At 37.5% G+C, this 17,215-nt stretch overlaps 2 protein-coding genes across 3 annotated transcripts; both read right to left on the reverse strand.

Moving 5' to 3' along the window:
• Positions 1–160: 160 nt before the first annotated feature.
• On the reverse strand, positions 161–2,660 carry LOC104091496 (subtilisin-like protease SBT3). Its single transcript, XM_009596851.4, has one exon. It carries the CDS (start codon positions 2,586–2,588, stop codon positions 243–245), a length of 2,346 nt encoding a protein of 781 aa, XP_009595146.1. The 5' UTR covers positions 2,589–2,660; the 3' UTR covers positions 161–242.
• Positions 2,661–4,256: 1,596 nt separating this feature from the next.
• Positions 4,257–17,010, reverse strand: LOC104091497 (glutamine--fructose-6-phosphate aminotransferase [isomerizing] 1). Of its 2 annotated transcripts, XM_009596852.4 has the most exons (11): positions 16,688–17,010; positions 15,565–15,737; positions 13,728–13,836; positions 12,391–12,536; positions 11,619–11,783; positions 8,968–9,328; positions 8,610–8,860; positions 8,420–8,534; positions 8,053–8,308; positions 7,814–7,982; positions 4,257–4,631 (listed from the first exon to the last, which is right to left on the reverse strand). In XM_009596852.4, the coding sequence occupies exons 1-11, from the start codon at positions 16,893–16,895 to the stop codon at positions 4,548–4,550; spliced, it is 2,037 nt and encodes a 678-aa protein (XP_009595147.1). In that variant the 5' UTR covers positions 16,896–17,010; the 3' UTR covers positions 4,257–4,547. The 2 variants fall into 2 exon arrangements, with proteins under 2 accessions (XP_009595147.1, XP_070043195.1); XM_070187094.1 differs by lacking the exon at positions 15,565–15,737 and having other exon boundaries at positions 16,688–16,959.
• Between the last annotated feature and the right edge of the window lie 205 nt (positions 17,011–17,215).

A 17,215-nucleotide genomic window follows, 5' to 3' on the forward strand; every position in this document is an offset into this window, starting at 1 on the left:
TGGAATAAACATATAGATAGTAGTTATGTTTGTATAACGTGTTTTCTGGAATATATATGTGTATGAACATAGTCGATTTTTCTTTTAACCTTTTTTGGGATTGATCATACAGTTCTTAGGGATAAAATCAGCGATGTTGGGGCGTTTCAACGCTTAAAAGTTGTTTCTAGTGTAAACATAAATTATTCCAATGTCGTGTGGATACAAGCACTTTTTCATTCAGTACACATAATCTAATGCTCCTAATCATCTGAACCCCAGACCGCAATTATACGAGTTATCACTATAGGACTTCTTACTGAATGGTTCCCATTCTCTTCAACCCAAGTGATAGACCCAACATTTCTACTCTGATTCTCGTCACCTATATACCGAATTGTCAAAGTATAACTTTGTTTCTCATTTTTCTTCTTGAACACCAGAGTTTTTGGAGACACTGAAACTGTGGAATTCTTTGGAGTTTCTATCTTTACTTTATAAGTTGTTCCACCTTTACCAACATTTGTAAGGGTCCTCCTGAATTTCTGCTTCAACCAGGTGAAGTTTCCCTCGAGACTGAACGGATACAAGGCAATGAATGATGGATAATTGAGATCAGCAGATGGACTTGAGCAGTTGTTGTAATTGGCTGACGATCTTGCAAAAGTTTTAAATTGCTCTTCTGTGAAATTCATTGAGCATATAAGATTTATGTAATCTTGCGGAGTAGCATCATATACTAGGCCGGGATCAAGAGCTCTGTTCGGATTAACATGCCCTGCTCCCATGTCTAGCGGCGTGGCTACCATGCCATCGTCCTCTCTAATAGGTTTTTGAGTATTATCCAAATGGTTTGCTGTGGTCATCATGGCGGAGCGAATAGCTGAAGGACTCCATTCAGGATGTGCCCCTTTTAGCATTGCTGCAATTCCAGCAGCATGTGGTGCAGCCATGGATGTGCCTGATTTAAGCTCGTAATCAGTAGATAATCCTATATTTGTCCCAATGCTTTCTGAAAAGAGATTAGGAGGGACAGCTGCAAGAATCAGTACCCCTGGTGCCATAATGTCTGGCTTTGCGATTCCCAAGTAGCTTCTGGAGGGCCCTCGTGCTGAGCTTCCAGCAAGAACTGGGGCTGGTCTTTCTCCATCCACATACGTTTCTTGGAACGTGATGGTGGCCGTGGGAGAAACACTACTTTTAACGTAATTGATGACTTGCTTCCCTTCCTTTTTGTCAATCACAACTCCCGGGTAGGAAAAAGAAGCAGACCTGAATACTCCTGGATCCTGAGAGATAAAGATGCCTGCCCGAAGTCTTGCTCGAGTTACGTAAAAAAACTGACTGGACAAATCCCAATTATTGCCATTACTATCATCGCAGATGATGATGGTACGTTCGGGGTCAGGTACTTGTAATAACAACTCGTCTGAATTGCAAGCGGCTAGAGTCTTGTTGTAAATCACCAGTGAATCCCTGACAAAGGCTCTTGCAGGAAACAAGCTCCAACCCCTAATTTGTAAGCCATTGCCCAAAGTCAAAGTTCCTGCAAATGTTCGGTCGGTGTATCCTGATGCCACACACAAGATCCATGGAGATCCGTTGCCTAAACTTCCCATGCTTGGACCTCGATTTCCAGCTGAAGCAGAAACTAGCACTCCCTTCATCATAGCTCCAAAAGAAGCAATTGATATAGCATCTTCATACAAGGGAATGAAACGGTACCCATAAGAAATGGATATCATGTCAACACCGTCTGCAACAGCTTGGTCCATAGCAGCAATTAAATCTGAAGTAAAGGTTCCTTCGTTAAAGCTAAACTTGTACACAGCTAGCCTAGCTCGTGGCGCAACTCCTCTTGCTGTTCCTGCTGCATATCCAAAATGGGAAACACCTTTTGCAAAGTTCCCAGCAGCAATGGAAGCGCAATGTGAGCCGTGACCATCAGTATCCCTGGCAGAATTCATGGAAATGTTCACAGATGGATCATTAGCCAAAATTCCCCTATTAAAGTAATTAGCCCCAATAAGTTTTCTGTTGCACAATGAAGTGTTAAACTGTGTGCCGGGTTTGCAAATTCCTTTCCACCTTTTGGGGATTTCAGGCATACCATCATCTCGAAAGCTTTCAGATTCCGGCCAGATGCCACCATCAAGAACACCAATGATCACATCTTGGCCTAAACCAGAAGCAGGCCATAGCCCAGATGAAGGATTGAGCTTGAGGAAATCAGATGTATAGGTAGTGTGAGGTTCCACAGTTCTATCTTTGTAAGCTGAAACGAAACCTGGTAACTTCTTCAAAGCTTCAAGTTCATCTTTGGACAAAACAGCACTGAAGCCATGAAATACATTGTCATAAGAGTAAACAAGTTTTGGAGCAGAGTGGAATCTATCCACTGATGAAGGAACTGCAGCTTTAATGGAATCAATAGTGGAAGAATGCCAATGATGGTAATCAGCAAAGATATTAGGCATCAACGACTTGTCCAGGTGAACTATGTAAGTGGATCTTTGTGCTATGGCTAAGAAACAGAAGACATGGGCAGAAAGAAACCATGATAGCAAGAGAAGATGAAGACAATAAGGTAAGCCCATTCTAGATCCCATGTTCACTCACTACACACTGCACTTAAACCACCAAACATTCAATTGACTTTATAGGATTAAGCATATGAGGTCCCTTTAGCAATCAATGTAGTAAACATAGGCGGCTATTATAAAAGTGAACTGTACCAATTAATATAATCAGTTTGTATGGATGTGTGCTTGGAAACATATGCGGATCCAAAATTTAAATTCTATGAGTGTTTTGGTATTTGACTCATTATATTTTTAAAGTTATGGATTCATATCTATTATTTTTACATATAAATTTTTTATTCTGTTACGGATTCAATTGAACAATATTAACAAACTACATCCACCCGTGCTTGAAAAGACCCTTTATGTCAATCAGTCTATTATGGCCCCACTTATCCATTTAATAATTTAATTCAATGTTTACTTTTTTATTTCTTAATTGTTTGTTCTTTAATCTAAACTTTTATGATCTGCTGAGACATTGTGATTTTAAGTCAAATATAATTTTCTAAAGAAAAGCAAAAGTCAGTAGATAATCAAGGATGCTGCTTTCACGGTTTCCTCCATCATCATATACCTCATATTTTAAGTGTATATAATTCTGTCAGCATGTGCTCCTTTTGCTTCTGGATAATATATATAATCTGACGATGATTTTAATAAGCATTTTTGATTTGGAGTCTCAATCAAATGAGAATTGAAAGATTTGAAAAGAGAATATGACAGAACTCAATTACAATTCCTAGGTAAAGAACAATAAAATCTTGAAATCCTTAACTAGGCAAGCGGATGAGCTACATGGATTTCTTTTTTTCTCTCTTATTTCATTGTTACCTGAAGGGATTTAAACATTAAATGAGAAAATTTTAGAATTCGTAGTAGAGACAGAAACTTAGGTTTACTTTTTCTATCCTTTTATTTTTTTCTCCACTTTCTCCAAATATTTCTAAGTTCTTTTTTCTGATATTATATGCTTTAAGGTATGGCCTAACGGTCCCCGAAGTTAAAATGAAAACATGAGAAATCATGATTTGGGTTCGGTTGGAGGGAAAAGGAAAAGTTAGATAATTTATTTCTATATGTCCAAGTTTCTATAGATTTACTTGGTAGTGGCGTGATGTAACGAAATATATCAATAATGTAACGAAAGGTAGTGGCGTGGGGCGGGATGCGACGATTATTAACTCATTATTATTGACACTCTGTATAATTTTTGTTTTTCCTCAAAAAAAAAATAAAAAAAAAATGAGCAAGCTTCTAATGTTTGGACACTATAAAAGGAAGCAAGGAATATTCGACTGGAGTGTGTTTGGCTTTTACAATAGAAGAGGAAGAAAAATAATTGGTCCATCTAGCTAATTAAGAAATGGATTCAGAATATAGAATCAACAAACCAAATTTTCAGAGGGAAAGTTAGGTCATTATACGATATATTTTAAGAGAACGATACAAAATGACATCACTCAATTATGCATTTCGTACTCTTAAAAGAAGATTTTCAATTGGAATGTTAAACAATCAATATCTTATTTGGGAAAGGTTAATAGAAAACCAGGAGGACACTATAGTATAGCCATTAATTAATGGACCAATACGGAGTTGTTGACTCAATTAAAATAGCCATTAATGGACCAACCACCACTAGAAATACACTACCGATAATTCACTGCAAACTTTGAACATCACAGAGTACTCTTCCTGAAATGCAATATCTCTCGACTTGCTCCAAATGATCTTCATCTATCCTCCTTCAATAGTTCTTAGTTTACAAGAGAATAGCTCAACTATATAACCAATCACTAATAAGAAAACACCGCTATATTAAATATGTTACCCAGCAAACAGAACCTAGATGTTACAAAGTGAATTGAATATATTGTTCGGGTCAATGCGGCCAGTAGGAGTCAAAAGCTGTATTAGTAGAACTAATTGTTGTCATCAAGTGGTAGAGGTTGAACATAGCTCAAGACTATGAAAATGGTTAGCTCACTGTGTTGTGACACTTTTGGCAAGATTGCGAGGTTGATCAACATTGTATCCACGCAGTACAGTCAGATGATAGGATAATAACTGCGCAGGACAAAGACGACAAACACAAGAGAACAAGTAAGCTGGCTGTAAAACCTCAAACAGAAATTAAGCTTACAGTCTGCATATTACTGGAGCAAAAGAAAAGCTGCTGCGCAGCAACTGTCATGATTCATGAAATTTCACTTAATTTACCAACATCCCAGCGAATTCTGCTAGGCCACTAAATGATCAATGCATCGAGTGAAGGGAAGTGAGGGGGAAAAAAGGAGGCGGTGAGGGCGTTGAACTTAGAAGAAGATGAAAAATGCATGTTATGGTATACGCTATGCCAGTCTATCATATTGCATATGATCTTAAGTGGTTCTTGGCCCCTAGCAGGCTTTCACAAAATAACACAAATTTACATGATATGAAGCTGTGACCAAGTAAACGATAAAGATTGAGAGAAATTTTGCCTATTTATGGCGTTCAGTGGTTTAAAGGTAGAAATCAGAGCAAGTAGAGGATTAGCAGAGAGAGAGAGAGAGAGAGACACAGAGAGAGAGGAAAGAGATGAGAGCAAAATTTGTACAGCTGCCAATCAAGTGTAGCAAAATAATACACATAGTATTAGAACAATAGAAACCACAAAGTGGAAAATTTATGATCTTGGCACCTTAGTTTCGGTCCTGCTATATAATTTGCTAACAAGCGCTTTAGTGTTTATATTGAAGGGACCTGATAAGTTCTCATGGTTTGAATCATTGGAGATGTGATCAAACCAACACAAAAGAAATTCAAACTACTACATAACTCAGACAGATGCTATTTCCAATTGAATGAATACTCAACTTTACACGGTAGATAAGTATCTGACTTTACTGCACACTTACTATTTTCTTTTTAGGCTAAAATAATGTAATAGGCAACCAAACGAACCCCACTTTAAGGACTTCAAATTTATGGTCTTAATTTAAAGGTGTATCTGGATATACACATCTTTAGCTTGCATCTTGAACCAGTCATTATGGCCATATAGTGTTCTTTTCATTTTATTCAGTGGCTGAGGCACATAGAGGTAGTTTTGCTTTTGTTTGTTGGAAAATGACATTTAACAAACATGCATCATTTTAGTCATTGAAAATAGGACTAGAGTAACCTAATAAAAGATGTCCCAGGAGTGCCACAGATTGAACATGTAAAATAAGAGGCAACCATACCGCAAGTTATATGCATTAATGAAAATCATCACCCGGCCATCAAAAGAATAGGAAACTTATGTTACGAACGAATAAACAAAACATGACGTTGCTCCATAACCCTATTTGTTAATTTATATTTGATTCACATTGAAAAATGTTAACAAAAGATTGACATACTTCTAGTTTTCAAATCGTATTCCTGTTATATTCCAGGCCAACTAGAGGCCAACAAGGCTGGAAATCTTTATGCCAAATGAACGAAAAGATGCAGAGTTCATTTGCACGTCTGGCTAAAAGATTTATCAGACAACACCAAAATGCCTTACATTTTGTCTACTGAAATGTTGGGTAATCCAGTTCACGGATGCAGTCCAAAAACTTATGAAAGAGCAGACATATTGGTACACAGAATCCTGATACCCCCATCCCTGGCGAGGAAGTAGATTTGTGTACAATCTACTAATCCAGCTAGGAGATGCATGTCAAGCCATATAATGCCAACAGTTTAATTTCCACGATTACACAGGGAAATGCAGCTTTGGAGCAACAATAAAGTTGTCTCCCTATGATCTATAGGTCACGGGTTCGAGCTGTGGAATCAACCACTGATGCTTGCGTCAGGGTAGGCTGCCTACATCACATCCAAATGGGTTGCGGCTCTTCCTCAGACCCTGCGCGAATGCGGGATGCTTTGTGCACCGGTCTGCCCCTCTTTAAGGGAATTGCAGGCAGCTTTAGCTTATACTAAATTGTGTGAACAAACACATCTAAAAGCTTAAGCTATTAGAGAGTTGACATAGAGGATGTTTGGCTAAGCTTATAAGCTGGTCAAACTGGCTTATAAGTCATTTTCAGCTTATTTACGTGTTTGGTAAAATTAAAAGTACTTATAAGTCAAGTGCTTATAAGCCAAAATAAGTCATAAGTTGGTCACCCCCAACTTATCAAATTTGAGCTAATAAGCACTTTAGGTTTGACCAAAACTTTTACTATTCTATCCCTAATATTATTATACTACTTCCAACAAGGAGATCGGCGAACGAGATGAAGATATCCATCGCTGGCAATTTTCTTTGCATCAATAGTTATGGATGGTTTCATCATTATATTCTCATCATAAGAAACACATATTTTCCTCGTAACTGTTTACAAATGTTCTTTAAATGCATTAAGTACCAAAATCTGGTTATGAAAACCAAGAAATTTGTTGGTTCAAGATTTTATTTTAGTTTATCATAAAATAGTTTCATCTAATAAATCTCGTATTAGAAATAAATTGAGACATAAAATTATTTTGTATTTGAATCATTAAAATTATTTTGTATTTGAATCACGGTAGAATATAAAATCTTGTAATCATCATGCCCTTATTAGTGTTAACAACTTTAGGGCATTTAAGTCAATTTAACATAAAAAGTGCTTATCTGCATTTTTTTCCTCAAATATTGCAACAACTTATTATCAGTTTCAGTACTTTTATCCAAACACAAAACTACTTATTTAGTAAATCAGCTTCAGCATTTAAAAGTGCTTTTAAGCACTTGATGCTTATTAGCTAATTTAAATCAGCTAAGCCAAATGGGCTCATAATTATCTATTCTAGGTCTGCAACAAGTCCCTTACGTCACTGCTTGATTCTTAGGCCAAGCGGGTGGAAATATTTCGTAAATGATGGTGGCAAGACCCCAAACATCCTCTATCTGCTCTGTTAAATTGTGTGAACGGCCTCAATTAAAAGCATTAATTGTTAGAGAGTTTGCCCATTATATTTATTAATTTTGGGTCTGCAATAGCTTTTGTATCATGAGGAAACAAACATTTTCCAGAATCCCACTTTTTCCACAAACTTACCCAAATGCACAGGCAGATCCAAGATAAAATAAATTCTACACAGAAAGGGCTAGGTAGAAACAGTACATGTATTCGCAACAAAAATGTTTTTGGCTAAAAAGAATGCCAATACCGTATAGTTGCCAACCAATAGTCACTAGAAGTTTTTATTTCACTGAATTATGAGCCTAAGCAGAGTAGAAACGTTACCTGTAATGGAACTACATTGATTACGGGCTGCAAACAGTCCGCAACCTGTGGAACTTCAATTACTCGACATGATCCACCAACAGAAACAGATGCTGCATCTCCTTCTGTGCACATCACTATCAGTCGACCTTTCCGTGCATGAAGTTGTTGAATGACTGATTGTTGTTTGCTGCACACCAACCTAATTTTAAAAGACTGGCATTCACGGTCATGAAACTCTTTATTAATTAAAGACTAACCTAAAACAAGCATCACGGGTGGCGATTACTACAATAGGGAGATTTTCATCAACCAAAGCCAAGGGACCATGTTTCATCTCTCCAGCAAGTATTCCTTCACTGTGCATGAGTGCCACCTCCTTTACCTTCAAAGCACCTTCAAGAGCTGTTGCATAGTTGTAACCTCTTCCAAAAACAAGAAGTGATTGCTCAGCAATTAGCAGTTTAGCAAGATCCTTCATTTCTTCATCAAGCTTGAGCACCTCTTTCACTTTGCCTGAAATTCATGTATAACATAGCCAAAAAAAGGACATACTAGAACAATCAGCATCCCATGACATTTAGGGACAAATAGAAACAACAATGTTAGCACCAAATGATAACTTACTTGGCAAGTCAAATAGACCATCAATTATTGCTTCTCTTCTTGCTTGATTTGAGAGTGTATCACCTCCAATTGCAAGTGCCAACATGGCCATCACAACAATTTGGCTCGTGTATGCCTGTTGATCAAGGAGGTAATTGAGAAGCCAACACTAAAGGTGACCAATAAAATTCAAGAAACCATGAGTACCTACCTTAGTACTTGCAACTCCAATCTCACAGCCCGCATTTATGTGAACACCACAGTGAGTGTGCCTAGCAATTGCGCTACCAACAGTATTTGTAATGCCAACACATAATGCGCCGTTTTCCAGAGCATACTCTAATGCAAGCAAAGTGTCAGCAGTTTCTCCTGATTGACTAACAAAGACAGCTGTATCTTCTCTATATATAGGCCCTTGTCTGTCCACTAAATCACTGGCAACCTCCATGGTTACAGGAATACCTAAATTAGAGAAATAAAACTAGTGAGACCAAAGCTACTCTAGGATCTACCTTTTGTCCGTCGCTATAGAGATCAAAACAACTTTATTAGAAGTTTAAACAACTAACCAGAAAGCTCTTCCAAAATGGATCTTGCAGCAAGAGCTGCATTGTAACTAGTGCCACACCCAATAAAAAGAATTCTCCTGCTTCTTCTTATGGTTTTGAGGTGATCCTTCAGGCCCCCCAAAAGCACAGTCTTTGATTTACATGATCCTCCACGTATAAGTCTCCCTCGCATAGTAGTAGTTAGAGATTCTGGTTGCTCATGAATTTCTTTTTGCATGTAGTGCTCATATTTTCCTTTGTTTATCTGCTCTACCTCCATTTCCAAAATGGATAAGGCACGCTGAACAGAAGCAGGTCTACTAAGAGTACCACCATGATTATTCTTAGCCTGGTCAAATTTGTAAATTGACACACCTCCGTCCTGATTCATCAGAAAGCAAAAATTATAGAAGCCCACTCTAAAAACGAAGAAGAGGGAAGAAAAGGTCATGTGCATGTTATAGATTGATGATTAAATGCCTCGGCCATTCAAAATGCATTTAGGCCCTTCATGGCAATGTGGAAGAGGGCTTGCTTGTAAAATATTTGATGAAGATTCCCACACATGCTGCAACAATCTACATAGATATTAGCCATAGATTCCAATAGCTTGTCTAAACCCACTGAACCCATGTTCTAGATGGAAAATTGTGGCCCTAAACACCACGTGAGCTTCACCAGCAGGGGCGGATTTAGGATGGCGGAAGGGGGTTCACACGAACCCCCTTCGCTGGTAAAATTACATTGTATATATAAGGCAAAATCCGTTTTGTACCTCTATATATTATATTTTGAATCCCCTTGACACAGCTCAAAAGCATAGCTCAGTGGTCAAGGGGGTCCAAAACCTTTGTGAGGTCGCTAGTTCAATTCCTACCGACTATAGTTTCTTTTAATTTTCTTAACTTTTTCTTTTTTGAACCTCCCTTAGCAGAAATCATGCCTCCGCCACTGTTCACCAGGTCATGAATGTGCTTCCCAATTGTTGCCCCACTTTAAGTATCATAATGCATCAAATGCTCACAAACCCTGATTACCACATCTTATTCAATCTTTTATGACTGCGCAATCTTAACATCCACATTTCTAGTAAATTCATATTCTGGATGTATTGAACCATAGAAATTCCATATTACTCCCATAGACTTACATTTCACTTGGAATTTCCATAGTAAATTCATGATTACTCTCTCAACTATTATATAGTATCGTATAACACTCCTCTAGAACTCCATTTCCGCCATTCTGTTTCAATTATATGAGTTACATCTATCATGTTTTTCTCCTAAAAGACTTCCCCTAATCTATGAATTGAGGGAATTTAGACACCACAATCCCGTGTAGTCCATTTAACCTTCATTTGTCTTATGGGGCTAAAAGGTGATACATATGATGATAAAAAATAAAATAAAGAGAAGGAAAAGGGGGAAAATCGTTAAACCACTTCAATTTGGTATCTGCTACGAACTTTCAGCAACCAAATTTAGGGAGCTCTGAAATTTGATCTAAGAGAAAATATTACAATTAGAATGAAATGGGGTCAAATTGAGTGGAATGGATATCAAGGATTATATAGCCAACACCAAACTAGATTGGAATTGGGGAGTAGGTTTTGTTGTTAAGTGATGATCTTCTGTAGCTTTCTGCTTATCTTACCTCATATTCTCTGCTAAAATTCACTGTTTATGCAATTCATTACAATCCGTCCAAGTCCCGAAACAGCTTCAAAATACCATTTTTCTCCTAAGTTATCAACCCCAATTTAGCCATTGCTCCCTCTCTTTCATCTGTATAAAATTTAGTCCTCGAAGGAGCTTTTCCCTTCAAGTTAAATAGTTCTTGGTGCAGAAATCATAAAGAAGATTCTGCATCATTATCCTACCTCATCACACAAACCAATAAGATGCTCCTTGCCTCCCCATAACTCTTAATTCCAGCAGTATTGGTCTAATAACACAATCCTTTCCCCATGACGCTCTAAATGAAGCATCAAAATCTATGTTACATGAACTCAGACACCCATACATCTCCAGTACATGTACAACCAGCTTTTTGCTGGTGCGATTACGGGTAAGTATCGAGCATGTGTCTCTAGCTTCTAACAAGTTTTAAGTGTGTTTTGGAGGAGCGCAACACAATACCCATATGAAATTCGTTAAAAACTAAAGAAAAGGGTCCACATAATGTCGTCACCAACCCACTCCATACAAGTCAAAAAATCTGACTATAATTTGTGTAACAAGTTCAAGTAAATCCCATTTTTATCTGGGATAACAAAAGAAGAAAACAGAGAGAGAGAGAGAGAGAGAGAGAGAGAGAGAGAGAGAGAGAGAGAGAGAATCATGCAGCCTTGTAAATGAGATCCATGAAGAAGGGTGTAATTTACAGAAGAGATTACAACAACAATAATATTAAATAGAAAAGAACCTTCTAAATAATGACAGTTTCATCTGCATCTTCGAAGAACCAACAAAGATTAAGCGTGTATGGTCATCAGAATGAAGAGGTGCTATATTACTAAAGAGAAAGCTGCTCAAGTTAGAAGGAGAGAGTATTTACAGTTCGCTTAGTAGTCATGTACTCCATTTCTAATGACAGATAGCTTCATATCGAGAAATAAAACAAATTTTGATCAGTATATTCGTATGGAGAAATTAGCAATAAGGGAGTACCTTGATGTGAACAACTTCACCATCCTCAATTACCAAGACCTTTTTGGTATGTTCAACCAAAGCATTAGCATCACTGGACAAGAATAATTCCTTCGGTTGCCCATTGCTTGAAGGAAATTTAGCATCACTAAATGATGATTCTGCGGAGGTCTCTTCTTCTAAGTCCTGGAATCAAAGAATTTTAGACACTTGTTAACTTGGGAACCTATGGATTGCACAGTCAAGTAAATTTCTTCTGGTGACCATTTAGGTGAAAATCCATCCCTATATGAATGTAAAATCCTAATCCAATACAGACCTACGTTATGGAACAATAGGATGATAGCCTAATCTTAGATAAATCAAACCTGGATACCAGTTTGTACATACAAAAGTTGATATAAGTATTTTTATACTACTGGATGATGTTAATTCTTTTTTATTATTGAATAGTCACACACCATTCTTGCAGTCCTGTGGTTAAAAGGTAGGAGAGGTGATAAACTGGATTTCTTCTGGTAATATGTGGGACTGGTACAAAGCTAAAAACAGACTTGTGCAAATCAGATTAGACTGTATTTTTATGTGATAACCGAAAGAAATTTAACATTTCCTTCATGGTTGAACAAAATAAGAGGGTAATGGCTGTGTAAAAGACACAAGAGCCAAGCCGTTAATGATTCGACAAGCAAAGAATAATGCATCTTTCTTGTAAACAGAAAGTCTATTAAAGGGAATCTAAAGATTTAAAGGATGTTCATATCAGATTCATCCAAAGTACAGGTTAACTTACTTTTACACCAAGAAGAAGTGGACTACCACGCTTGCAAGCAATCAATTCATTTGGGTAATGTCGACTTTTAAATATGAGGGCATAGGCTCCTTCCAGATGCCTTATTACCTCAAGCACAACTTGACTGAATGTCACGCTCTGGTCACCTGAGATGACAGTCTAACAGTTATTCTACTGAAACTATTTTATGCTTCATACAACAACAACAACAACAAACCCAGTGAAATCCCACAGGTGGGGTCTGGGAAGGGTAGTGTGTACGCAGACCTTACCCCTACCTTATGAAGGTAGAGAGGCTGTGCACAAAGCATCCCGCGTTCATGCAGGGTCCGCGGAAGGGCTGCACCCCAATGAGGTGTTATATAGGCAGCCTACCCTGATGCTTGGCTGATTCCACGGCTCGAACCCGTGACCTATCAATTCGACCGTTGCTCCAAGGCTTCCCTTCTAAAAAGAAGATGAAGCCAAGTAAAATTTGGGGCAGAAAGAGTTAATAACTAAATCAATCGCACATTGCAAGATCTCTCTATGACGAAACCTATTCCATAGCTAGGAAAAGTTTTGGCTAATGAGGAGGTAAGAAAAAAGACTCAAATATAGAGATTACTTTAGAGAGGTACCACACGGAAGTAAATTGACCCATCTTGCAAGAGAGAAAAAACACCCAAGAATAAAGATAGTACATTCAAGAGTTAAAATTTGCTACTTGCAACTTGATGCTATAAAAACTAATTGCGAAAGGAAACAGCAGAACCCATTTATTAATTTATAAAAATAGGAGAACCAATTAAATAACTTATCACTCTTTCTTTGGGAGTCAAACTAATATTATCAATATTTAATTTTTAAGGCAATGATATCTAAGTTGTGTAAGTCACTGTGTGGTGTATCTTTACTTCAGTATTAGATCAATAGGGTTAGCCCTTAGCCATAAACAGTGGCTGCATTAATAATTCCATGGACTATTCTCCTTTCATATACTTTCTGATTCCAGGACTTTAGCTGCCTTTGATCTTTTGGACTTCCAAATAATCTCTCCTAAAATATTCTTGCTCTACATCCTAGTTCTGTAACTGCCTAGCTGGAGATTCCTTTGCATATCATCACCGCTAGGCAGATCAAAGCAGGTTGCTAATGATCTGCGTCAAAACTACATTTAAAAATATCTTGAGAGAAATGTGCTTTAAAGCAAACACTACAAACCCAGCGAACACAACAATGATGGTCATGCTATTCCCAGATTTCATGGTCAAGGGAGCAGAAGGAAAAAGAAGGACTAGCTGAGAAGTGTTGAAAGCATGTATTCCAAAAAGTCAACTGGATGTAACTTTACTTACCTTCTTCATTAGCTTTATCAAAGACAAACTTCGCAAGCTTTGGAATTACTTCCGTGTCTGTTTCAGAGTCAAAGGTGAAACCATGTCGGAGAAGGGTCTCTTTCAACACCTGGAGAATCAAAAGACCGCAAAATGCATAAGCGCATAATACAAAAGGAACAAGTGCACATAAAAGTGATCAAGAAATACCTATATGCATAAGAGAACGAAAATGACTGAGGTATAACATAACCGAAGGTCATTAGTTATTTAATTTTAGGACTTCGCAGTTGCATACAAAAAATCAAAAAAAAGAAAAGTGAAACTTCGAAACAACATACTAAATCAAATAAGAGAGCACTTCAAGTAACCAAATTGATATATTTTCCAGAAATGTTACAGCATAAATCTTTCAAGTCCAAACTCATTTCTCATTTAAGATGAAAAATAAATGCATCGCGGCTCATTGAAAGGAAACATGGAGTTCTTCGAAAACAAAGTTTTCCACAATAGACAGAAAATAGCAGCCAAAAACATTGCGGGCAAATCCCCAGACCGTGAAAGAAAATAATTAGGTCCGGGTGGAAACAAATGGAACACTGTAGTTAACACACTAATAAGTCATAGCTGATTCTCCATCTGGTAAGAATCCTTAGCACCATGATCCAGAGACTTCTCAGGCTGTGGTTATATACTGAAACCACTCTAAGAAGTCCAGTTTCTTGCACAACTCCTGTAAACTAACAGCAGTAAGGTCCAGGAAAGATCAGGCAATGCAATACCGTAACTATTCTTCCTCTGCAGCTGTCATCAGTTGGTTTAGTATGGATAATAGAGCTCCTCCGCAATAATTTTTTAGATAAGGTAACAAATTTTATTAGAAAGGGGCAAAACATGCCCGTATACAAGGAGTATACCTCGGCAATAATAAGGCTTACATGACTAATCTGGACAGACTTTCCAAATTAAGGAAAGGTAATTAATGGTATCATGGCCTTCACCACCAAACCAGAGTGGGAAAAGGGGCAACGTAAATTAACTAAGGACCTGGGATAATGCCAGAGTATATCCACCTAGTGCATATTTCTCTGAGCAATAACTGCATGACGCCATGATCTACAAGGGATATTCTGCACTAGCAGAAATTAGCATGTTCTTCTTTCCTTCCAACTATGTTCTGAACATAACGAGGGATATCCCATACTTGCATGTATCAGCAGTTTCTCTCCTACCAACTAAATTCAGATGATGCAGAAAGGAAAGGTATACAAACTTCTACCATCACCATCCAATAATTTGAAATTATCAAGAACGGGTAGTTGCCTACTTCATTTTTTCTTTTGTATTTTGTTTTTGATAAGTAATGCATCTTACGACTTCATACTTTCATAGAGTTTGGTACTTTCAAATGTTCAACATGACAGTTCTAAAATTCAGCAGCAAATGATTTTACAAGAAAATGCTAACTAAGTTGTGCTAGATTAAGATAAGGTCAGCACACAAAGAAATTCAAGGCGAAAATACATTAGTCAACTTGGATATAGTTCCCTCTAATTTTTACTTTCAAAAGAATCTTTCAGGATTCAAACAGAACCACCAAATTCTAAAAAGCGAGTTAATTACTAAGAATATGGGACACATAGCAAAAACAGTAAACCAGTTATAACTAATAATCTTACAGATGCAGAATAAGCAAATAATTATTATTTGACACACCATTCTACTGAATAGGAAAAAAATAGGAACCACAAGTTAACCATCCAGAGCAGGACTCGGCCTCAGAAAATGAGAGTAACAAATAAGCAACTGAACTAATAACAGAATGTAAAGAAACCAAGGATGAAAGAGTCGCAGGAACCTCGTAATTGGTGATAACACCATTGTGAACAACCAAAAACTCATTTCCAGCATCAGAACTCTGAGGATGACTATTCCTAGGAGCAGGCTCCCCATGTGTGGCCCACCGAGTGTGTGATATTCCAGCATGAACAGAAAATGATTCTTCCAGATTCAAATCTGTAGCAGCAACATCTGAGCAAGTGAACTCAGTGTTAGGGTCACAAAATCATACTCAATCACTGGGAATGTGAGTGTGTAAAGGCAGACTCAAACAAGAAACATTTCAGAGAGTGTATAAACATTTGGATGTCATAAAAGGACAATTTCCTCCTAGGTCCTTTATTTTTGGATAACCGAGAAATCCCCTATGAGTTAGCTGGTCCGTCCCTATTTGGCACACAGGTACAAAACTTGGGGGAGTCTCGACCCACTGCTCTGCCCTCCTCCCACTTAAATACCAAGCTTTAGTTAGAAAATCGTGACGTGAGCCTACTGCACATCCCGCGCATTACTTCTTTACCATTGAACCAAAGCTCCGGGGCTTCTACGTAAAATCATTCTTGTAGCCAATACTTGAGTTATCTTGCAGATGCAGCACTTAGATTTGCAACCATCCTACTCAAGATCATTATTCCTATCATTCGTCCAACTACTTCACCATCTCTCAGCAACTGTACTTCTTACTTTCAATACCTTATAGCACAGCACAATCACATACTTAACCTCACCTGCTCCTAGAAGAATGTATCCATCCGCGGGATCATAATCAAACTGATCATAACTTAGAGGTGATAATATTATTTTTCTGATAACAAATTAAAACAATTACGAACTTAAACTCAGCAATTTAAAGCATTTCCTTAAGAAAGTATCATATAGCTTCTATTTCACTCTCTTCTCGTCCAACACATAAAGTAATACCCATTAACAGAAAATTTAAAACGAAAAAGAAAAAATACCCAGATCAAGCACGGACGATTAACAGTAAAAAAACCTAAGCACAGCAAGCTAAAACCTTTCATCAAAAAAAGAAATTGCCATGAATGGAGAAAAAAATTAAGAGGACCCGGATCAATGCATGAAATAAATCAGCATCTAAAAGGGTCGAACCCAAAAACATAATAATTGAATTATGGTTGTACCTTGGTAGACAGACTTAACAAGAGATTCAATATTGCCTTCTTGACGAAACACAAGAGGAGGGGAATCAGAATCAGAAGAATCAATGGAAATTCCAGCTGAATCATACCCTCTGTACTCTAAACGCCTCAACCCATTGAACAGAACTTCTAGAATGTACCGTCTCTCTCTGGTGACATTGTAATTCAAGTACGCAAATATTCCACACATTCTAGGACGAGAATCTTGCACTAATATTTTCTTCTTTTGGAGAAAATTTTGATGCAATCAAGAAAGGATGGTTGATTTAGAGAGACATATATATACTAGTGAGATGTCGAGTAACAGGAAAGCACATGGGAAAGAGGAGGAAAGGTAACGAGATTTGACTATTGACTTTTCTATGTCGATTCGGATTTCAACAGATCATTCCAACAAATTAAATTCTAACACGTCACTTCTCGCCAACGAAGCTCCCAGTTGTGACTTGTGACCACTCTTGATTTTTACTACTACTACTATTAGTAATAAATAATGTAAATATTGTCATC

Source organism: Nicotiana tomentosiformis, chromosome 1 (genome assembly GCF_000390325.3).
Source record: "Nicotiana tomentosiformis chromosome 1, ASM39032v3, whole genome shotgun sequence".
In the NCBI taxonomy this organism is placed as follows: Eukaryota; Viridiplantae; Streptophyta; class Magnoliopsida; order Solanales; family Solanaceae; genus Nicotiana; species Nicotiana tomentosiformis.

Coding starts and splice junctions, on each gene's coding strand:
- LOC104091496 (XM_009596851.4), bottom strand. CDS start 2,588: ATGGGATCTAGAATGGGCTTACCTTATTGTCTTCATCTTCTCTTGCTA.
- LOC104091497 (XM_009596852.4), bottom strand. CDS start 16,895: ATGTGTGGAATATTTGCGTACTTGAATTACAATGTCACCAGAGAGAGA. Junction 8,535..8,609: donor TTGGAGTTGCAAGTACTAAG/GTAGGTACTCAT, acceptor CTTGATCAACAG/GCATACACGAGCCAAATTGT. Junction 8,309..8,419: donor TGGTCTATTTGACTTGCCAA/GTAAGTTATCAT, acceptor CATGAATTTCAG/GCAAAGTGAAAGAGGTGCTC.